A 24955-nucleotide genomic window follows, 5' to 3' on the forward strand; every position below is an offset into this window, starting at 1 on the left:
AACAAGTAAAGGCATTAGTTTTGATGTGACAAAGACTGTGAATCAAATCATTATCTTGGGAAAAGTATTGCATTATATTATCCCCATATTTTACTTTTCCACATCTCACTAAACAGTACATTGAGTGAACGACACACTTGTAAGTTCGGCGACCTACAGAACAGTGTGATTACAAAGCGGTAGATGTGGACATGGATTAAAAACAAGGCATGTCTGTTTTGAGCTTTTGGCAGGTGGAGGTTGCAGAATCTTGATGAAATACACAAAAATGTAACCAAGTATAGTTTGTAAAATCCATGCATCCATCCATTTTCCAAACTGCTTATCCTACTGGGTCGCAGGAGGTCCGCAGCCTATCCCGGAAGCAATGGGCACGAGGCTAGTGTGTAAAACACAACATTAAACTTGTTACGGCACATTACTATATTCTGATAATATATAAAGGGTCTCCAATCTGCCTTTGAAATCTTTTAAAGTAAGTCAGATGGTTTAAAAGTTTAGTGGTTTCATTAACAGATGGCATGGTTGTGCAGTGGTTAGTATAGCTGTCTCACACCTTTAGGGATGGGGTTTGCGGCCCACCTCCCGTGTGTGTGGAGTCTGTATGTTCTTCCTTGATTGTGTTGTGAGTTTCCTTTGGCAGTCCTAATGCATTCAGTTAGACTAAATCTTGTGTCTAATTTGCCCATTGTGTGTCCCTACATTAGACTGGCAACCCATCCAGTGAGCAGAGCCAAGTAGAGATGTTTTGGGGGGCAGGTGCTTATTGGTCGGTCTGCTCCAAGCACCCAATTTCACATTGTTTCAGAGATATATATGTCAGCTGATTGGATAGGGGGAGGGCTGTGACTATGGTGAAAAAAGGGAGGGAGGGCATTCCATACCATTAAGGGATGGCACTTTGAATAGTTCGGGGGCAAAAAGGGCAGATTCTCAGGCACCCATTCCCCAGCCACATACCTTCCAGTGTGTACCTCAGCCTTGGGATACTCTTCAGCTTCCCCCGTCATCCTGTCCAGGTGAAGCTCTTAGAGGATTTCATTTAGAGGTAGATAATTGTCCCATTATGCTGACATATAATTGAAACAACATCTTAAAAATAGATGTGTTGCTTGGCTTAGAGTGATATTTTCACAGTTATTTCAAAAGAATATGATTATGAAGTGAAGGAACCAGTCTTACTCAAATTTGGCTTTCATAATAATCAGCATAGAATCTCAGACTGTTTATTCTTTTTCTATTTCTGTAAGATATGCTCTGCTGAATAATCCTTATTCATTCCTGGACAGTTCTGTTCAGAAAACAGAGTATAGTATTAAGTTGCAGTTATGAATTCTCACGTACAAAGAGTAAATGTCAGTTAATTGATGCTATTTTGTCATAATGTGAGTTAAGTCCTTGGACATTCGCTGTGTTAATGACAGACTTGTTTTTCCAACCTTATAAAATCTGGACGTCTGAACATTAATCAAGCAATGTTGTTTGAAATAACATCCATCCATTTTCCAAACCACTTATCCTACCGGATCGCGGGGGGGGGGTCTGGAGCCTATCCTGGAAGCAATGGGCACGAGGCAGGGAACAACCCTGGATGGGGGGCCAGCCCATTGCAGGGCACACTCACACACCATTCACTCCTACAGGCAATTTAAGTCCAATCAGCCTCAGCAAGTTTTTGGACTGTGGGGGGGAAACCGGAATCCCTGGAGGAAACCCCACGACAACATGCAAACTCCACACACATGTGACCCAGGCGGAGACTCGAACCTGGGTCCCAGAGGTGAGAGGCGACAGTGCTAACCACTGCACTACCATTTCACCCCCTTGAAATAACATCTCAAGCCTAAATAATAATAATAATAATAATAATAATAATAATAATAATAATAATAATAATAATAATAATAATAATAATGAACAAAAGGGTAACATTTGAAGATCTTTATATTCGGTTTTAGAGGTTTTTTAAAATCCCAAGGTTTTCTTCTCATTTGATTAAGGATTACATAGAACAGGGGTCAAAGTGTGCATATTTGCTCTCACACTGGAATTCCTACATAATTTTTTCCATTACCCAGAGTAGGGAGGGGCTTTGGGCCAGTCAGAGGCCTTTATCATTAAGTGGCAGGGGACTGAAATACACACTCTCCGTGTTTCCTTTGGGGATAGTCCGTGTTAACAGTGTAAGAAGGGCATTACCTGGCAAAACTATCACAATGTACACAAAGCACATGTATATTTACAGTTTATTTTTAGCCTGGTTTACTTTAGCCTGGTTTTTTTTAAAGAGAATAGGAAATACAAGCAAACACATTTAACACACTCAGTGAAAGTAAATAAATTAGATAAAGTTTCCTTTTCCCATTGAGTGTAACTTTTAAAACAAACTAAGACTACTTAAGCTGGAAATAACCTCTCATCTTCATTAGTATGTAGTGCTTTTGCTTCTACATTATTCGTATTAACAATTAAATAACATAAGCACTTGTTAAACATGAAGCAGGGTTATTGCTACATTAATTCTCTGAAGTGTCACTCCCTTTACGCGTTTGCAAGGCCCAAATGCAGTAAAGATTACCAATGGACATAAGCGGGTTATGGGTTATTTTATATTAAATAATATTTTTTATGATTTTTTACAGGAATAGCTTGTTTCCAACTGTTTAATAGTATAAACAGACCAACTGAAATTAGCCTTTTCTTGAATATACTCAGTTAGGTCTGACTGAGTATTTTATGTACTTAAGTGTATTTCGATGGACTGCTGCTTGTAACAAGCTCTAACAGCATGAGAGTTTACAAACATCTGAAAAGGGGGAGTAATTGCTGTTCTTCAAGACAAACCTCCAGCCTTAGTGTCAGGCACGGGTGTGGGCATTTTGAATAGCTTGGTACTTCAGTAGTTTCATCTCTCCACAGACACTTACTGAGCTGCAAGTTATGTCTTCCCTGGTCCGCACTGTGTAGTCCACCTTTTTTCTGCATCGACAGTTTTGCAGTGCTCATGGCCTTGTCGCTTAATGGGCAATACCCTGAGGATGACAGTGGCTGACATCCTGTTATGATTTCTAAAGATCTTTCTGCCAGATTCTAACACTTTTCTACTCTCATTATCTTGACATTCCCAGCATCATTCCTTGCCCTCTATTGAACGCATCCTGTCCTCAGATGAGGCAGCTGCATTGAGTTTATAGGTAGTTTACCACAATTAAAATCTATCTCCATGAATTCCACAGTTATGTAATAGCTCTTCACAACCTGTCCCGGCAAGTCTTTGACTGGCTCACGTCAGATGAATAGGTTGCAAAAAAAGAGGATTCCTAGATTGAATTACTACGACATTATTACATAATCTACGGTACCTGTTTCAGTAACTTTGTTAGATTTTCATGTGATGGTGGGATCCACCAGAGAATAAACTGAAAATGAAAGAAATGGTTTTGTGTAATGAGCTAGTAAAATATACGCTGGAAATGTAATTTCTTTGTGGATGTCATTTTAAACGGAACACTGACATGTTTAATGATGAATAAAGGAGAATACCCAAAATTAGAATTTTAATGCAGAATTTTACACTGCATACAGTTTTACAGATGCATTTATACAGCCAGAAGTTTACTGTGGTAGCTTAACTTGTATTTATCATAAATCAATGTAGAATCAAAAATGATAATTTGAAACTTTAAATCTTATCACATATTTAAGATCTATTGCTTTATACTGCATACAATTCATAACCTTCGATCCATTTAAAATAATATTAATATTTTTATATTATACAATAATGGTACATTAAACCAGAAAACATATTTCACATGAATAGCTTTTTTGGTGGCAGTAATGGTTAAGCCACTTTATGTTCATTTTTTATTAATTCACCTGAAACAATTTAGTATGTTCATTACAAGTGTATTTATCTAGAAATTCTGCTGACCAAGTCGGTAAAGGAGCCCTATGCTAATATGTCTGCAAGTTCTACTTTAATAGAATGATATACTGTTATGATCCACGAGCCGCCTCCCCCCACCTTTTTTACATATTTGTATTCATATACTTGTAATACCTATACGATTTCTAAATTTAACAATGAATTATGCAACTATACAATGCAGGGTATCACGGTATATGTTCTGTGCTTATTTCTGCACGCTCAGCCGCATGATGTTCTGTGTCAAACGCATAATAAACGTAAAAGCTTTTAGATATTTTATCAACAGATTTGTAAAACGGCTTTAGATAACAGCTAATAAGAATATCAGCACATTTGCTAAGCAAAAAAAGTGGTCGGTCGCAGTTGCGTTGCCCTTTTAAGAGCCGAATCTTTCGGTCGGCATTGTGACGTCAGCGCCGTGAAGGACTCCAGTCCCTCCTTCTAAACAATCGGCGATGGTTCTCCTGGAGCAGTAGATAGTGGGGAGCGAAAGCCAGGGAAACACCCAATACTGAAATGACCCAAAGTCCAGCGTGCACTGTGGATTAAAACGGAAACTTTTTGTGATGGCTGTTATTATGAGAAAGTAACCGAAATATCAACAGGAGACCTTGCGGTAGCTACTGATGCACTCGCACAGCTATGACCGAGCCGAACGGCAGCGTACCTGGCTCCTGTCGTAACTCCTCACTGTTTTAATAGAACCGCTTTGCGTAGACATTTTAACACGTCCATTCGCTTTTAATTTCAGTCGCTATTAGGCAGCTTCAGTTTCACATCTGAGAATTATGGCAGGGAAGATGAGCGCACAGGGCACTGGTGTATTGCTCGTAACAGCCAACGTTGGATCGCTGTTTGAAGACGTAAGTACCCAACTGCCCCGATCGCTCTTTTCCGCCGTTTTAGTTGCTCGGTCTAGGTGACTGTGATAGTATGATTTCTGTGCATTTATCCTTTAACTGGTCTCTATACACGTGGCGATCGTACAGCGTTGTTTACCACAACATATCATTTTCTAACCTGATTTTTACAGGGCCTCGTTTGGTCACAAACAAACAAACCAACTCGCATTACGCTGTGCATGTTCCAGCGACGGTCCATGTTTGGGGGTCTTCGTCAGTGAGACAATAACGACGGTGGTGAAACTATATATATGTTTTTTTTTTCATTTGTAGCTTAGAAGAAACTGGCAACACTGCCGAAGGCCTGCTTTCTAATAATTTTGGAATAGCACGCCATATATTGCGGCAATTTGTCAATGAACTAGAGACCAAGTTTCCCTGGGGCGCACGAATATGATTTTTTAAAATTTGTTTTTAATCTGTATATGCTCAATTAATTTGTCATTGACAGTTTAACAGCTATGCAGGATCGTAGTTTGCAATGTGGAAATGAAGAACACGTTTCGTTTTTAGTCCTTAAATCCTTCAGTTTAATGCAGTGCATTGGATATACTTATCACCAGCTTGCTGGATGCGTAAAACTTCAACTACTAAACAATGCTACTCTTCAAGCGCCTTTCCCCCGGTACCGTTCCTGTGTAAAGCGATAATAATCTTGAAATCAATAGACACCAGTTGCAGCACTTTGCATAAAGTAGGGAGATGACAATCTAAAGATACTTGTCAAGGTTCCCCATACTTTTCTGTAGTATAATGTGTGTGTGTGTGTGCGCGCGCGTGTGCGTGCGTGTGTGTGGAAGTAACTTATTGTACTGTTAGTATTTTAAGTATATTTCTTTACTAACTTATTATATCTTTTACGGAGTTTCCTTGAAATATTCAAAGTTTTTATTTTTCTGTGAACTCTTGGTAACACATGGCTTTTCTCTGTAGACACGTATCTGTTGCCATGACTTCAGAATTTTGGACGTATTTGGATATTTCATCCTGACAGTTAACAGATCTCAGGTTTTAAAAGTGAACTGGAGTATGGTATAGTGTGCTGTATATGTGTGTGATTGTATGTGTGTGAACAAGTACAAAAATCCCTGTTAACCGGGGCACCAAAACACTCGTCCACACTGTTGACTGACCACAGTGTTAAGAGAGCAGTTGTGTTATTTTTAAAAGTAGCAATCCTGAAAGCACCGTTTATATGATATTGCATGGTATGTTTTTTATGGATTCCTCTTAATTAAAAATCTTTGCATCACTTCATTAAACAGTATTAAATTTAACTCAATAATTTTTTCTTGTTGGTTGTTGAATCAACATGAGATGAAACTTGTGATATGGAATTTTATGGCTGTTGTTCATCATGTCTGCACTCTTTACTTATTTGTTTTTTATCACAGATGTACACCATATGCCTTTGTTCCTGTTGGGTTACAGTATCAAAGTACATATACAATATATCGATGGCTATACTTTGCACAGCGGAGACCTTCATTTAGAATTGAAATTAGAGTGGTTAAGCAATTCAGACAATATGTGACATGTACATTTACTTGTTTTATCCTAAGCGTCGTATATTTTGAGAAGACAAGGTCAGGTTGTTCCTGAAGCAGCCTTCCCCAAGGCTCCTACTGACCACGAGATTTCACCTAGTGTCCTTCTGGTCATTGGTACAGTGGGTAGTTCTGCACTGTTTGTGGACCAGTCTTCTGACGTTGTATGGAGCAATAGTCTTCTAAGTTTACACCAATGTTCCTTCTCTTAAAACTTACATCCACTAGCAAAGTTGTACTCCTACTGATGACTAGGTGCCGTACTAATTTTCTTTACGTTTTTGGCATGTTCGTTTGTGTGTTACAATGATTCTTCTTCTAGATTTGCAGCAACCACTTTGGCTAGGAAATTGGCAATCATCACTGAAAAGTGAACCTGATGAGTCTGCCCCCATTATTGTCAAGCAGTGATATTTTTGACAGCTGATGGGCTTCCTCACTGTCATTTATAATGTATACCCTGCAGTTTCACATGACATAATGCTTTATTTATATTGCTATCGTAGCCACAGTGAGCTGAATCTCTTCAGTAGTAAACAAGTCTGAAAACCACCTTTCTTGAATGCTGAACACTGACTGATTGCTGGTAATGACCATGGGAGGGTGTTAGCAGGAACTATTCTCAGAAACTGGGTCTTGTTGCAGAACTAAATGTAGATTTTTAGAGCTTGCAGGTCGTTTCTAATCGGATTTTTGAAAAATTCAATTTTCAGATGATTTCCATTTTCTTCTCATTTTCTTTCTGGAGACCTTGACACGGGCATCTGCTATTTATAAATAGTATGATTGAAATATTTTGTGTATGAACCCATTTTAGAAACTTATTTTTCCATTCCTAATTTCTTGGGCACAGGTACAATAATCTCATTTTTAAACTGGTTTACAAATGCCGTGACCCGGTTCTGCATTCGTGGCATGTATCACAAGCATTTTTGATCATTACACATAGTTTATAGAATATAGAACTAATCATTACAGTAACTTTTCCTATGCATAATAGGATCCTCTTTCCCCAAATTAATATTACATCGTGTATTTGTTACAGATTGTGGGGTGATTTTGTGTTTGTGATCAATGCTCTTTTATTATTTTTTTTAATCTTGGGACAGGAGACAAAACTTCAGGAACTGTTTAATAGAGATGGATGTGTTAGTAGTGTTTGTTTAAGCAAGTAACTGATTTAGTGAAATGGTGAGTTAATCACTTTTTTGTGGTTCATGATGTCTGACTTTCCAACACTTAGATCGCATGATGGACATTTTCTGAACCTGTTCAATGTTTTTTTATGGGTGAAGCTATTTCATTGCTGTGATTGTTGCTGGTCTGTTTGCGCAGTACTCCAATGCTGCTCTCCAGAATCCTCATTAACTCGCACCAGCAAAACCCTTAAAAATCAAACCCCTCCCCTCAGACTTGTCCTTTCAGTAAAGGAGGGCCACAAACGAGAATGTGATACCGTCAGGGTTTGTTTTCTCTGACAAAGGTGATTGAGATTAATGTATTTGATGTGTGAGTGCTCCATAACTAAAATATAAAGTTTTCTTGTCAGTGAAGCATTTGTATTGTATTTTCATATAAACCCCTTACAAGAAGGTTTAAAATATTTTTAGAGGGTTATTGGGGAAGGGAAACCCACCACATGCGTGATTTGCATTTGTTTGAAAATGATTTATTTACTCATTTACCATTTCTGGCCATGAAGAACTAACCTTTTTTCCCTAGTATAAATGTAATTTCTTTTTAATTAGGTTCTCATTTCAGTTTGAATATTTGAGGTTTTAATAGACCAATTATAGTGTATCATGCAAAAATCAATGAAAGAGAATTTTATAAGAGAACATGTGTTTAATGTGAATTGTAGTATTAGTACAATTATTTGATTTCCAAAAAAAAATTAATTTTTCTCATGATGTAAAATATTAGGATAATATATGTCTTCATCTCATACAACTAGATACGTAGATGAAAAAAAAGAAGTTTAAACGTGATATGCTTTGAGCAATTCTTTGGTATAGATCCATTCTGATGACACAATTTGGGTCAGCTCTGACTGGGTATGATTTAGGTCAGTTTAATGTGTATTGAAGTGTCCTACTTTTCAAAATTGGAAAAACAAGTCACTATTTAGTTTGCACTGCCAAAACCATCTGACTGGTAACTGAAATTGGTCATAAACTCTTAACATGCAGTAATAGTTACTGACAGGTTCATCTATTTGTAATGGCTTTGTTGGTTTTTAGCTGATTTTCTTCTAAATTTGCTTGGACGGGGTTTTGGATTTCAATCACATTTTTTTATGACACTGCATAAATGTAGCGCGCATAAATATATGACCAATTATACCTTGAACTGTTGATGGTTTTTTTTTTTAAGTGCTCGATGATGGGTTTCTTTTTTGAATTGGCCAGTGATGGGTTTCTTTTTTGAGTTGGCCAGTGATGGGTTTCTTTTTTGAATTGGCCAGTGATGGGTTTCCTTTTTGAATAACTGATGTTTAGTATCGAGCAGTTTAGCAGCCAATACTGGCTGGTGTAGCAGCCAATAATGTAATATCTGGCAATAACTTTTTAATACATTAATGGTAGTTATTACATTATTGGCTGCTACACCAACCAGTAATGTAATAACCAACCAATAGTGTAATAATTTTTTGTGCATAATGCAATAACATTACATTTTTGATTCTGAAATTGACATTATTGGTAAGTTATTACATTGTTGACTTATTTTAAATAAATGTTATTTGCAGTTATTTATTTATTTATTTAATAACATTATTTAATTAATTGCAGTTAATACATTATTGACTGCTACAGAACATTCATCTATCCCCCCAGTCAACAAATCATTGTCAGCTCCTCCCCCGGTCAACAACTCGAGCTTAATGATAAGTGGGTCTGGAGGCTCAACCAGAGGAGAACCATTGGTATTGAGAAAAGTTTATCAGTAAACAGGAAGGCCAGGTGTCACCTTAAATACATCCTCTCTGATGTGATAAAAAGATGTAGTGGATCACTTTTGTAATGGCATGTTGTTGATTTGGCAGATATTGAGCATAGACATTCTCAAAACGGAATTCGCAAATTCGTACAAGACGTTTGTGACCATCCCTAGTGATGTGTGACTGCCCCGAAGGTTTCCCTTCTGTTATATGAATTCTACTCTGTGATTACACCAAAATTCAATTTGAGTGATTTCCTTTCATACGCCTATTTTACCGACTGCTGTATGGAAACTTAAGGGTGTACAGTGTCAATTGTACTAGGGGAAGTAGTTTTCTCTGTCTCCTCTGTTACATAGAGTGTCATTTTGCTAGAGGGGTGTCACTGAGAACGAAACTAAGATATATTTTCTTTTTATGACAGTTTGTCCACTTGGCTTTAATCTCCCCAGTGTCTGTCTGTCTTTTACAACTGTGCATAAATTACTCAGATCTTAGACATAATGAATAAAAAGTCATCTTAAAACATTTTGCTTGTGATTGAATTAAAATCATTTTCTCAAACGGTTAATGCTTTGGGTGTAAATAAATGTCTCACGGTAGAAAAGTGAACATTGCTGAGGAATATATATTCATATGAATGTCCTGGCTTTTGAGGCAGAATGAACCAGGAAATAGAAATATGGGAAATAATGTCTCCTAATACAATGATTCTAATGAGATATTCCTACTTTGGAAATTGTTACATGTGAAAATGATTTTTCATTTTGTGACACTGATAGATTTACATGGCAGTGACACCATAATGACACCCAACCTCCCTGATGGATCAAGTATTGAAAGTACTTGGTTAGTTTTACTTTACTAAAAAGTGGTATGTAGCCAGTATTTATAAACTTCATTTAATTACATTTAATTTAGTCTGCCCTGATCTCAGGTCCAGTATTACGCTATGTTGCATCCCACATGTTGTACCAGATAGTAGTACATTCTGAAGGTGTTAATCAAGATTTCTTTTAAGCATACAGTATTTAGTCGTCAAAGAACTTGAGCCTTTTTCCATTAATGCCTCATTTCTGAAATAAAATATCTTCTGATTCACATGCCTTGTAGTTGGAAAAGAAAGACAAGATCAGATTTGTATTTTCATGTATGGTTTGTAATGTGGGATTATTTGGGGGGGGAAAGCGTAACTCATACGGAGCTTTTCCATTGGCACCAAGAACCGGCTGTGCCATGAACTGTCGGTTTCCAAATAATTTTGTAAATTATTTGAGCTGTACCCGAACTGCACCTTTGCCTACATGGCCTCACTTACTAGCAGGGATGAAAGTGTGACCGAACAGAGCTGGTTGTATCACCACCATATGATTATTAGAAATGCAAAGAGATAATGGTGTTCGGCGTTAATACCTATGGATTATCTGAAGGAAAAATGGCATATCCCATATATTATTCATCAGTAGTACACATGTAAATGCATTATATATAACTCAGAACTTGAAAATTTCCATCATCCTATTAAAAAGGACTGAAGAATAGCTGGATGGAATTGACACAAGCGAATGCTAAATCCGCTAGTATTTCATGCTAGCAAATCTCTCAGACTTGGTAGCGGAAATAAGCACATGGTAAATCATAATGTACACCATTTGAGCAGTAAATAAGCATCTTTTTGGCTTTCTACTGCAGAAAGATGAGCTCAGTACAGACGTTGCCAGATCTGCAAAGTGACAGCTACATAAAATCAAAGTGAGCTGAAACTGCACTGTAACTAGTCTCTCTTTGCGGTACGACTTGGTTCCTGTATGCTAGTGGAAAAGCGCCAATAGACCACTCCGATCCTTTAGTGCTTGTTTTTTCATTGACAATAACTGGAATGAAAACTCATAGTTTTTTTTGACTTTATTATTCAGAAAATGACTCATTAACTACTTAAGTAAACGTAGCCATATTCACCTGTTCTTGAACAATTTCCTTTTGGATAATAAAAGTATTATGATTCTTCTGAAATGACTTCTGCTGGCGATAAAACTGTGGAAATTATACGGACCACTTAAATTATTTCTCATTTTATTTAGGACTGCAAAAAGCTATTCTTTTGATAATCGGTTATGTGATCAAGCAGTCAGCTAATTAGTTTGTTGGCCCAAAACACGGGCAATGAAGAAAAGTGCATATGGGCTTCATTTAAAGAAAACTGTAAAGCAGTACTCAAAGCTGTAATAAAAACTTTATTTAGTGTGTAGTGATAAAGTGGCATAGAAACAAAGATTTCTCCACCATATTTATTTGACTGCTGTATTTTGATGGTGTTCTGGCATTTAGAAATTTTGGTGTCAACTGTGCCCCTGTCACCTGAGAAATTTTCTATTTATGTTGCATGGAAAAAGTCACAGTATGGCGTATTAACTGGACTGATGGAATACGGGCAAATGTAGTATGTATGTAAGAGTGTAACGTAATGGAACACACAAAAGTGGAGCATGAACTAGACTTACACCAACGTTAACATTCGTAGGTGGGGTGATGTCATACCCAGTTTACACAGAAACCGTCAATATGCAACCAATTAATGACAACATTAGTCGGCAACTATTTTTATTACCAATTATTTTCAACGTTATCGATTAGTCATCCCAATGATAGCTGCCCTAATTTAATTACTTCTAGTTCAAGTAATGCAATGACTAGTAAAATCATCTGGCATATGGAACAACTTATTCAGAAGGACACCATAATCGATGGAAAGCAATTAGTACGCAGAAGTGTGATAACTGCAATTCTACTGCATTAATATTGTCAGAGCATGGAAACTTTTAGCAATAAAGAATAGTTTGTACTCAGTTTTGCCCTTTTTGCGTCATAGATAAATTAGACAAGGTAACAATGAACACTGCACTTCGGCAATAGATAAATTGAGAAAAAGTTGGAGGATATTGTTTTGGGTTTGAGTCAGAAGCAGTAATCGTCCCTGTCTGCTCTGCGAGACAACCATGCCCACCTGCTTTACCACTGAGCTCCGCTCAGCTATACAGCTAGCATAACTGTGTTTATCAATCTCAACCTTTTTATTACCTCACTCATTTCAAGTGAAATTTGTAAAATATTTCTAAAATTTAATTTACTTACTAGCAGCCCGTTGACTGTAGAATTTTTATAGCATGTATTAGAATCTGGATGGGAATGTCTTCAGGGGGTTCTTTTGGACATAATTTTCATGATTACGCAAGAGAATGTACTGAAATATTTCTCCTGTAATTCTGCTCTTCATAGTAACATAAATAAGCATGATAACCTGTAAATGCGTAATATTTGTACATCAAGGGTAGAATGGGGCTTTTTATGAAAAAAAGCCTCTGTCACAAGAAGTATGTACCCCATAAATAGTCATTACAGTGGGCAAAGTAGGACGAAACAACAAATGTCAAGAAATGAATTTCATCATGCTGCAGAAGGATGGATTAAGAACGAAAGTCACTGCTTGCATGAAAGACAAAAATAACAGTTTCATATATGCCTTAAGATGTTGTGAGAATCTGCCATAATGTAACAGTGATGAAGGCATATCATGTGGCGCTTGTGTCTGAGGAATCCTGGTATTAACTGTCTGTTTGCCAGGTCAGGTACATTTTAAACCTGCCGTTAGCTGATGATTCACCCGATGTGTGTTACTGAATTTAGGTACTGGGTTCCTGTTCAGGTTATAGGCCTCGGTCAATGCTTGAGAATACCAGAACGATTTTTTTTTGGTAGGGGGCAGGGACAAAATCATTGTATTCATCTGTGGTGTCGCTTTTGTGAGTGCGAGAGCAAGCACCTTGAGAGTCGGCCTGGGTGAAATGTAGGCTTTTTTAGCAGAAAAGGAGGCGTTTGCTGAGTGTGCAGTGACAAGTGGCATCGCACTGTGCTAGCGCTCATGCATCCAGGCTGAGCAAAGAAATCTAGTGTTGAGACATCGAGCCGCAACACAAACGAGCTAAGGGCTAAGACACGCGCTGAACACCTGCAGTGACCTCTTTTGAACCATTCTTTTTTTTATTCAAAACCGCTATAGTCTTAGCAGGCTAATTGTTGAACACGTTAGTTTTTCCGCAGTCATTATATATCAACAGCACTGTTGATTCTGTATGAATTGTTTTCTGAGTCTGATGTGATCTGGTGTATTTATAAATTTTGGCAGCGCCTTAACTGAGTCATCACAGCTACTCCAGCCCCATATAAATGGTAGTCATGGTTTCCTTTTTGTTTGCTGTCTTGCTGGTGGGTCGACTCCTTCAACCTGAGACGTGGCCTTCTTCGTTCTTTACTTTTCCTTTCAATTATATTCACGTCTGTTCATGCCCTTTCCAGGGAATGTAAATAAATCAAGAGGTGTAAAATAATTAAAGAAAGGCTCGTTACGTATTCTTGCTTTCTATGCAATTATAAATCGTTCCACTCGTATATAATTTCACCTATGAGATGTTTAACGTAGATGGATATTTTTTAAACGTTCATAGCTTATTATTTCATTGAGAATGGTGTCCCCTTAATGAGTCTTGGTTATGCTCATGGGCGGTATTACGGTAATATGGTATACTGTGGTATTTTAACTAAACTTCAGTATTCTAGATATAGGCCTACTTAAACATTTATGGTGGGGGACTCAATTTGGCAGATTTTAAGGCCAAGATTTCAGAATAGTGTGGATGCTCGTTTTAGTGCTACTGCGTATTGGTAAGGGAGTAATGCGTAAAGTAAAGAGTATATGCTCTGACGGGTGGGTAGAAACACCAACTGCAACATTGTGTGTCCATTGAATCACACTCCTACATGCCCTAATGTCTGTAACGGAAAGAGTTTTATGGTTTTATTTCTGGGCCGTAAACCCAAATGATGTTTGATTCTTGCGACCAGCACCATCATTGTGTGTTTTCCTCTGTGTATAAACACTAGTACTTTGTAGTGTCCTGCAGTTTGCTGATGTGCATTACCCCTGGCTTTTTACAGTAGCATGTATCCATGTAATGCTTCACAGAAGACAATAAGTAAAACGTAGTACATCTGTATGGATTTGTATAAAAAAAAAGTTAGCCTAAAAGTTAGTCAATTAACAAGTCATTACTTGGAAGCTTTGAAAAAAACAATTTATTCTACTAGAGAGAGCAAGTGTGATTCTGTACTTTTCAGCCAGTTGAAGCCTTGTTTTGGTTAGTACTGCAGTTTATAGTTGCTTGGATTATCTTGCATTACAGTGAAATTCAATCTAGAAACGTGCCCTTCTCTTTTTATTAAAAGGTTTGGATATTACACTGTGCTGAATAGTAGCAGTTTAGACAGTTTGCTATACTGAACTTTCTATTGGTAGTTTATGGAAGTTACTGATTAGCCAAGATGTCTCCACTTATAAGAGTGGGTTTTCAGTAGGCGGGGTCCCTGGTGGAGAAGTCCCCAGTCTCCATGACCTGCTGGATATTTCTGTGTGATAATGAGAGGGATGCACTGCTTCTCTGTGACATCCCAAATCATCTTCAGAACTCTGCTTCAAAGAGTGCACAGAAGCTCTTGGGCACATGTTGTCCTATTTCCAGCTGTCATCTCAGTGGCCTCATTTAGATGGAGCTAGAATTAACATGCGGATCTGAGTGTACAGCCAGTAGGGGAGGAGTGACCAAGCTCATCTCTCTTTCGATCTCAGCATTCTCCCTACTGAAGTCCCCACGCACATGAGGTCTAGACGCCCCTGTTTCTGTGTAAACTTGCAATGTTTGGATTGAATGCATGTCTGCTGCGGCCCTTAGAAAATCAGTATTCTCACATGCTGGGTACGAATCTGAACTCCCTTCTGTGTTTACACAGACAGCTTTTTGAATGCGTAACACATGCAACTTCTTTCTAGGTCTGCAAGGCACTTAGTCTCTTGAATGCTGGCTTTATTAGTATTGTGAATTAGTCTTTACATAGTTTATCATATCGCCACTGAGCCCTTGACCATAGCCCTTAACCCCAGCTTCTCCAGGGGCACCACATTCCCACTGACCCTGCTCACTGACCCCAGTATTTTTTCACCTGTATATACACGTATGTCTATGCCTCTCTAGGGCAGTATTTGGTATAGAGAAAGTAAAGAATTCCTGTCCACACATGGAATAGGAAGTATCTTTTTCTCTTTTCTTTATTGATTTAGGTCAAACTTTTTGTTGTTTTCTTTTGGGTAGCCTTGTGGGTGAAATGTCTGACCAAATAATCACATTCTTGGAAAGCACTATAACCAGTTTTTAAATTTGCCTTTCACATTACTGAAGTTACTAACGGTAGTGTGATCGTTTGTATTCCTCATGTTTTGGGTATGTTTTCTCATGCCCATGATCTCCATGGTTTATTGCTTTGTCCATGATTCCCAGCCAGGTTAGAATGCCCTCATAGGAGTTCTGTTCCTCCTCCTTTAAAGAGAAACACTGTCATGTCAAAGTGCTCCGTATTCTTCCATTTGTCTGGTGAAATTTGTCATTTGTGCCGAATACTCTTATATAAGGATCCATTTTTTTTGTGTAATTGATGCGTTGAGCCCCCCCCCCCCCCCCATATATGAATTGAAGATATTTCTAGGTGCAGCATGAGTGTTCCAGACAGTCTCATAAGGGAACTTATCCTGTTCGTCTGTGTGAGCCAATTGCGTGGTAAGGCCTGTATAGATTTTGTAAATGATGCCGATTACTCTGCAGCGTCAGTGGTTTTATGACCAAAGAGGTACTTACTACAAAGAGACCATAACAGAACGTACTATAAACCAAAGCATATTTTATACGGGAAAAAGTCACTCAGAAATTGATTTAGCTACCCTAGTTCTGTATTGTATTGCAATATAGATATAGATTCTTTTTTCTTTTTTTAAATAAAACGAGTGTGTCCAGCTAAATGTTAACAATAAATATATATAACAACGTGTATAAGTTACTCTGACTTAGAGCAGACCATAAAGGCTACAATATCTATAATATCTGACAGAAAGCTTGTATGGCCTTCTAGTTGCAGCTATAATGTATTGTACAAACATCTATGCCTAATGGTGTACTGTGTCATTTGATAGTGACACATGGTTCCCACTGCCAGAACTTTATCACTCTCACTAGGAATGTGGTCACCCAAGGCTTATCAGCCTGTGTCTTCACTGTCTACTGTTTACTCGCCAACTGAATTTTCCACTCACGAGGGCACAAACAATGCTTAGTCGCTTGGATGACTTGCCTTCTGCAGCTATTTATAGTTTGTGAAAACATGTCTTTATCCAAGTCCAGGAATCCCAAGGATTGAAGGAAGAAGAACCAGTTGATGAGCTTTGCATTGCAGGGGGAGGGGAGGGAAGGAAAGGGTGTGCACAGAAAAAAAAATTAATCAGTCACGTAGCAGGCTGTTTACCGTAGATGTGGTATTGTCTTTTAACCATTATTTTACCTTTGTCACATATTTTTAGATGATAAAGGCACGTCTTCCATATATAAATAATAAATTAATAAAAAATTTGGGCTGTCACTAATGACTGTTTTTCTGTCAATTTAATCTATCGACTATTTTACCGATTTGGCTGATTAATCGAAACAATTAATTTTCCTCCAGAAAATCAAATTGGCTCTTTGGACATTTACACCCAGAATTTGATAAGCAGATTAGTAGTACACCTAAACTATCAATGGGATGAGTATTGTGACGCCCAAAATTTAGTAGTCTATAAATTCGACCTCATGCTACTATTTTGCATGTATATCATGGAAGCGATAAGCAGTGAAGTGGTGGTGAAGAAAGGGACAGGTCAGCAGGTACAGCATCTTGTCAAAGAGGAGATATTGTGGCGGTTTGTTTTCCTATTTAAAATACGACACTTGATAGATTTAATTTTCATTTCATTTAATGAATTATTATTATTTTATTATAAAAAAGCTTCTGTTTTCATTTCAGTTTTAGTTTATAACACAGCAAGCTCATGGATGGAAAGATGGATAGATACTTAATTAGGCAGATATTTGTATCCTGTGAATAATTTGAAAACACCATAGATTTGCCATATTTAAAATTTGGAAAAAACTGTGTTGTTTCATCAAGATAAGTGATACACCTCAGTTATAGTGCTTGGTTTTAATTTCCCGTACATTGACTTGTTTGTATACTGTCATACCGTAGCATAATATAAACAACATCTGTAACATTTGAACTGGCAGCAAATTATATAATGTTGTTAGCTGCTAGAAGCACTATGGATCACTGTGCAGAATATATTAGAATATATTAGACCTGGGCAATATAGTCAAATAAGCATTTTGGATAAAAGATATGAAAAAGCTCTCCGTATTGATGAAAATTTAATAAACTATTTCCGTTCAAAAATGTCTCAAAGCATGTAAAAAAGCAAACTAAGAGCGCCATGTAGTGGACTCAAAAAATACTGCAAATGGTTCATGAAGTCTTGTTTTGGCCATTACAGTCAAACAGCATTTCAAATTTCATAAGCAAAATGTGTTGGCTTACTGGCCTTTAGTGTTGTGTTTTTTTTTTTTTTTGCTCTTTATCTGGGCACTTTGCTTTCCTCGTGCAGCCTACAATCATGCTGGTCTCTCAAAACTGCCCTTATTATGTGTTCAGTATTTCTTGGATGCGTGCCCTGTGATTTACTGGCATTCCATTCATCTCGCCCCCTATGCTTTTTGTGATAGCCTCCAAGCTTGCTGTGACCATGACTGGATAAGTGGTTATGGGACATGGATGGATGGGTGCAATATGATCCGTATCATGCATCCAATAATAGACCTACGTGTCTCTTTAGGTTATACTCTACCGTTCTGTTATTTGTGGCCTTTGTGAAAAACAGCATTTTCGGTTCACGGCATGGTCACTCTGAATGCATGAAACCTCTATTTAAAACCAGTGACAGCTGTGCGACCGAGTCCAGGAAGTGATGATGCGACTGTGTATGCAAACAGACGCTACCCTCTCTGCCTTGCTGTCTGATGTGCCACTGGCACCATATATTTTCACCCAATTGGGCATCCTGCCTAAATGGCTGGCTTTTTGGAGTCCCACTTGTCAAAGTGTTGACAGAGCAGTTGCGTCTTTTAAACGACTGTGCAGGTGTATTGGGTCATCAGCTACATACTAACAAATGCGGTGCATTTAGTCCCTGGCGCAATTGGGGTTAAGGGCCTTGCTGATGGGCCCAGTCGTGAAATCACTCTGCCAGTCATGGGATCTGAACCACCTACCTCATTGCTGGCACAGAATCTTAACCCACAGAGTCACATCTCAGTCACCTGGATTGGATATTATTTCAAATAAAGGCTTGAAATGGGTAGTGGGTTATGTTGTCTGTCTGTAGGTACGCCAGTTCAGACCTGTTTAAAGTGCTTCTCGGGGGCCCTTAGTGTCCGTTTCCCAGTATCTCGCTCATAATTTTACACAAAATATTTGCTCAGCCATGAGTGCATATTTTACTACAGACAAAATTAGTCTGAGTAACAGGGCTGTACCCCAGAGCCCCCTGTGGCTGTAAAGTTTCTGAAAATATCCAGACACACTCCACATCCACAGAAATCTTCCAAAGTCTCCCCAGACACACTCGGCTCACCCTGGATGGCCAGCGGGCTCCCCGCCACGGCCATGTCACCATGCTGATCCCTCAGTCTGTGTCAAAAGAAGTGGCAAAAGACTTCTTATCTGATGAAAGACCAACTGAATTAAAGTGCCGTTAAAGGGCCCTGGGGCTCATAAAGTGCATTAATCGTCAGGGACCCTGCATCAGTGGCAGTCTGAGTCTGTTCTGCTCGTACAGTTGCCCTTACACGTTCATGGCAGTTAGGTGCGGAAGACCCCCGCGATTGTGACAATTCTTGACTAGTACCTGGGTTGATTATTAAAAATGCAAACTACTCACTGCAGTAGTAAAGTCACTGCAGGAAACTCGAGATTCTACAGTCACAGCTAACACGGTGAAGCTGGTTGCTGAGACAAACACGCGAGGTTTACGTGAGCCAAGATGCGTAGATCCCAGTTTTTTTTTTTTATTAAAAAAACTTTTAATATTAAAGATACAGTATGCGCATGCACTAATGGATACACTGATATTCATATTATTATGTGACTTTATGTGGTCCAAATCATTTTTAAGGTTTGTTTACGTATTTTTGGCTTAAGCATCGTCCATAAATATTCTCATTTCGTTGTTCACGGCCAGCTTGCAAATAGCTAAAACCTCGAACGTGAAATTCGCAAATCTGGATGGGCGACCGTATTTAAACAGAAGTATCAGAAGCAGTTATGTAGGTGGTAAAATCTCCATTTCTAATACTTTGTAGATTTCAAACGTCTGACGGCATGATTTGTCATAGATGAATGTATGAACATTGAGCACTTCAGACAGAAATGTGGTTTTGATGTCTCCACTGGGTAAAACACCACAACCTTTTTGATAAGAATAGTAACTCGTATGATGAAACGTCAGCAGCGTAAACATAGCATACAGCTGCTGTTTTTAAATGCATAGTGTGATTGAAATTCTTTTGTCCAGGCCAGAGTTATTGTGTAATCTGTTGTTTGCATTTAATGTGTAGAGTGCAAGAACACCCATCCATTTTTTCCATAAGTGCTAACATCATGGGTCAAGATGTGCTTGAGACTTGTCAAAAGACCGTAATTGGCTTATTATTCTTTACTTATGCAGAGAAAATATGCTATCTGTTGGGTATGAGTGAGATCCCCCACGTGAGCACATTAAGCACTTTTTGTTCTGTAACAGAAGCATGGTTTATTTAGCTGATTGGTTTGGTTTGGGATTTCTTGAGAATTCTTCTGTTTTTCTGCTCATGATTTTGTCTTTTGTAGAGAAACAAAGCACTAGACCAAACTTGGTTATACAAACTACCAATGGTGTAAGAGACGTTCGTTTTAACGATTGGCTAAGCAAGGGGAGAATGATGGATTTACATGAATTGGGTGCTTTGGAGATGAGTGGTTCTTGTTTCCCCCCCCCCAATTATTCAAGAATCCAACATTCATGTTCCAGACACTTGTCTTGACTAAAGTTGCTGCCTATCCCATAGTGCATGAGGCATAGGGTGCATGAGTGCTGGATAGGATGAAAGTTCAGCATAGGGCGTCCACACACTACAGGCAGTTTTGAGATGCCAGTTGGCCTAATTGCAAGACTTTGGGCTACGGAAGGAAACTGGAGCACCCGGAGGAAACCCAGATGATATGGGGAGAATGTCCAAACTGTGCTACCCGTTGTGGCACCATACTGCCCTACAAATACAACGGTCATATCAAAAATACTATATTAGAACACAATAAATGTGGTAATTGTCACTGATTACCTGTTTTCAAAGCAGAGAACTTCAGTTGGTGTCAACTTTGGTGAAATTGCTGAATGTCTTAAATCCAGTTTAGTTCTTTCTTCGTAAAATGTCAAAGTGTATTTCTGTCTGTAAGTCACAAATAAACTGGTCGATGTTACATGTGATTTACTTCTGTATTGTTTCCCACTTAGGTGTATGCTTCTGGAATCTAGAGATTAGGAGTGTCCTTTGTCTTTCTGTTCCTGTTTATGATCTTTTCACAATGTTTAGGTGTATATTCCACATCCTTTAGACTTTTCTCTTGTTATATCTCTGAGGACAGTGCAGTGTGTGTATGCACGTGCATGTCCCTTATTTTTTGTAAAACTGTCAATTAAAGGAAACATGAATGAAAAAACTCTTGGGAGTGGAGGCTGTCTACTGAAGTTTGGTATAAATCATTAGTTCTATTTTTGTGGACTTGAACGATGTAATATCATTTATGGCTGGTTCCTGTGCACATGACATTTTATGCAGGATGAGGGGAAATTTGTCATTGATTCATTTTGTTTCATGACTTTAAATAAAAAAGAACTTCCATCCCCCCCCCCACTCTAATGTAATCTGATAATTTACTGCAGTTTTTATAGCAGGAAATATCATTTTTTGCTGAAAGATGACTTTTGCATATTTCTTTGCTCTAAATGTGTTACTTGTGTTTCTAAATAATTTCTGTTTTAATCAGACGTATTTATATTTTGAATGTAATTTGCTTAGAAATTATTATTATTATTATTATTAGAAATATTAGCATGAGAACCTGAATTAACTTACATCAACAATCATGAACTCATTTACACCCAAAAACCAACCAACATTTTACTGCGTCATTAATGCCAAAAAGCAGACTACAGCGGAGTCAAGGACCCTGCCTTGGAGTCTGGGGTTCTTTAAAAACAGGAGTTGATGAAAACTATAAAAGGAAATATCCAAGAATAGCTTGGGAGGGGCCAGCGACGGGTCAAGAGGAAGGGGAAAATGTGCTTTGTGACAAGAGCAGGCCTGGGAAATCAGTCACAGACACTGGCAGATGAGGTATAGTGCAGTCCTAATCCCTGTTACAGGCTTTATTTGCATATTTTTGATCAGAAGAAAAGCTTGGAGATGGTAATAAGTTTGGAATGCTGCGCACATTCTCCCATTACACTGTAATATTATAAACCACTCTTTAATTGCACAATTGTACCAACAATTTATTTTTAGTATAGAGTTTGTCATTCGTTAGACTGCCTTTTTTTTCCGAGGATACAATTCAGGAAATTTAAGGAAATTTTCGGGTGGTGTATTCTGTGGAATTACATCAGAAATGTTACACTGGCTGTTTGGGATCCCATGGTCTGAATAAGGTGTTCTGTTTATTAATTTTGAGCTTATCAGACCATTTAAAGACTAACACTTGGCCACCACTAAAACTGAAAGGTTTCCAAATGACGGTGGCGTACTGATTGGACTCTTGGAGAGATTCAGTGAAAATAACTATTATTATGGATTGTTTTAACCCGCGCGCTTTAAATCTCTGAATGTTTCAATTGTGAGGTTCAGTCACTGCAGAACTGGAATTCCAAAGGATGTAGATGCAACAGTGGTACATAATAATGCTGCTACTCATCTGAAAGTGTTCTGAATTACAGTATTTAGTCGACGCTCTGTTGCGAACCGTACTGTACTCCCTACCCTTTCTGTCTCCTGCAGGAAGGGCCCAATTATAGAGCTATCTGCTAAACGCAGAATATGAGAGAGCCTGTGAAATGTCTTCCGTGTTGCACAGAAACAATATTTGTCTTGCCCCAGTGCAAACAGGATGTTATGTGCAAAGGGGCAGAAAGAGATAATGTCCCTTTGAATAGTGTATCTCGTCCCACTCTGGCAGAAACGGACGCGCCTCTGTACTCCACTACTTCACACTCTCTTTATCTCCTGTATAAATCTACTTGCTGCCGCAATAAACACGTTTTTTTTGTCATTGTTAAATCTGGTGTCATTAGACACTAATGTTTCGAAGGATATTTTATTTCTTAAATCGGAGTGTGATGTGCTCATTCGCTGGAAGAGTCTAGAAAGAAAAAAAAACAGTTAATTCTTATAATTCAGAGTACAGAAAGTACGTAATGTCAGGTTTTGAGGGTGATGGACTTCAGATTTACAGGTTTTTGGACTGGAATTTTTCAAGTCCCCTATTTGAGATGCAAGTAATAGATTTGCATTTATTTCCTTGTTTATTTGTTTTTATTTATTTTTGCTTGGAAAGGATCAATGCCACTTTTTGTGATATTAAAATCTTCCCTCTTCCTGCAGTCGATTTCCTTTCTGTCTACATGTTAGGCTTGATTTTTTTTCTCGCATATGACATTGAATGTTTGTTTCCTGTAAGTGAGTTTTTCAAATGGAAAAATGTTTTATACTGATAAAATAGTTTCGGTTTCAGTTTTCATGCTCACTCACTTTTTACTGACAGTAAAAAGCATTTGAGTTTTTTTTAATGACAGCTCTTGTGTTTTTTTTCTTACATTCTCAATATTATTGCACACGGAGGGCAGTAATGCAATGTATCAAATACTTAAAAAAAAATCATTATCCTGAAAGTCTTTACATAGATGCTTAATTTCTTTGTAAATTTGTAGTGTAAATATTGATACTAAAATAAATCTTTGACACATAACCATAAGCTTTTCTAAAGGTGTGTTAAAAAAATAGCAAAAGAAAACATTTTAGGTTGATAGTTTGTTTAATTAAGTATACCCTTTTTCCATTGTTGGTTTTATGCTTGAATGGTTGATTCCTGCTTTACTATAGTTCACACCTTGTATGGATGAGTGTATTCAATGCTTCACTGCAATTCAAAAGTTTACTTTTAGGGTGTATTCACTGGTGCATTAGAAACATCTATATATTCTTGAAAAGCATGCTATTTTGTCCATGACAAAGCATAATATTTAAAATGTAATTCTAGATAAGTCACAGTTTTTTGTTTCCAGGCGATGCAACTCGAAATGCTGTTGTAAATATGTTCCTCTATATGAATGTTAGCAATCTGATGGCTAGCTGATCCTTTTACTGCAAGTTTACAGAGCTACCAGTTTACACAGCTGAGTAAATGAAGTGCGGAATGTCACTTTAATAGCTAACTGGATATACTTTCTCAGAGTATATGGATTTGTGCTTCTTTATTAAATGTTATGTAATATAATATAGGCTCCATATAGCATGAACCTCAAGATGTGTCTTGTTTTTTAGATGATTAGAATATCATAAACTGGAATATGTCTTGGCACCCTATTCTGGGTTATTGCACCTGTTGTTTACGGGATAAGCTCCGGATCCCGGTTACCCTCTATAGGACAAGCAGAAGAGAAAATGAATTAATGGTTCATTTTATATGAGAGAGCAGAACTATGCTATACAATAGTATATATAATAAAATAAAACGGACCATTAATTCTGTGGAAAACAGCACTGGTATGTCAGATTTGATAACTGCATACATGCTCGGACTTTTTATAAAACCACTTTTAAAAAGCCAATAAGACCGAAAGCAGTAAATCAACTTGATTTGTTCCTTTTGCTTCTCATGTCCGGCCTTCCCCATCAAAATCAATAAAGCCCTTAAACATGTCACCATTTTAGAACTCATTCTACTCAATTATATTCAGTTTTAAGATGCAGATGGTTAATATACCCAATTTTCATATTTGTTACACTTAAATATGTATTACCAATTTATTTTTGACATCTGACATAGGGTATTATTTGACTCCGGTTATGTGGTGATTTATGGAATGTCAGGACATGTTGAGCACTAAATTAGCCTCTACTGCATAGATTCATAAAGAAAGACAATGAACACAGTCTTAACTAGTCTCATTTGTTACATCTGTATCATGACAGAAGCACATTAAATAGCAAAAAGCACAGTTATGGATGGTTATAGCAAAACCCAAAAATATTACAATATCTGCCAATATTGGGGGTGCAACGTGTCTCTCCTGTTCCCCCTATTTTTGATGCCCCTGGGTACATAATTCTAATTTCTGCTGTTTCTGTGAACCACATAGCACATGGCTAGATGGAAGAGTGGTAATTATTTAACTATATAAAATAAGGAGTATGTTCTTTTCTGTGTAATTTTAGGCATTATAATACTCAGAGCATATGTCTTGGACCTTCTTCTGTGAGTTACTTTTCAGGTGCACTTCTCCTGGATCTATTTCTATATTTCCCACTTCTATGACTAGAACCGAGTATTAAAATAAGGGAAGATCCAGTGTTTACCT

At 37.8% G+C, this 24955-nt stretch overlaps 1 protein-coding gene across 3 annotated transcripts in view; it reads left to right on the forward strand.

Annotated features, from left to right (window-relative positions):
- The first annotated feature begins 4350 nt into the window (after positions 1-4350).
- The window catches only part of LOC125738681 (inositol polyphosphate-5-phosphatase A), a 118238-nt gene continuing 97633 nt past the window's right edge, over positions 4351-24955 (forward strand). For 2 of the 3 annotated variants that reach the window (XM_049007879.1, XM_049007877.1), the window contains exon 1: positions 4351-4794. In XM_049007879.1, the coding sequence (XP_048863836.1) occupies positions 4720-4794 (75 nt within the window). In that variant the 5' untranslated portion in view covers positions 4351-4719. The remainder of the gene's footprint in view (positions 4795-24955) is intronic. The other variant, XM_049007878.1, reaches the window with a different exon arrangement.

This window comes from Brienomyrus brachyistius, chromosome 3 (assembly GCF_023856365.1).
Source record: "Brienomyrus brachyistius isolate T26 chromosome 3, BBRACH_0.4, whole genome shotgun sequence".
Lineage (NCBI taxonomy): Eukaryota > Metazoa > Chordata > Actinopteri > Osteoglossiformes > Mormyridae > Brienomyrus > Brienomyrus brachyistius.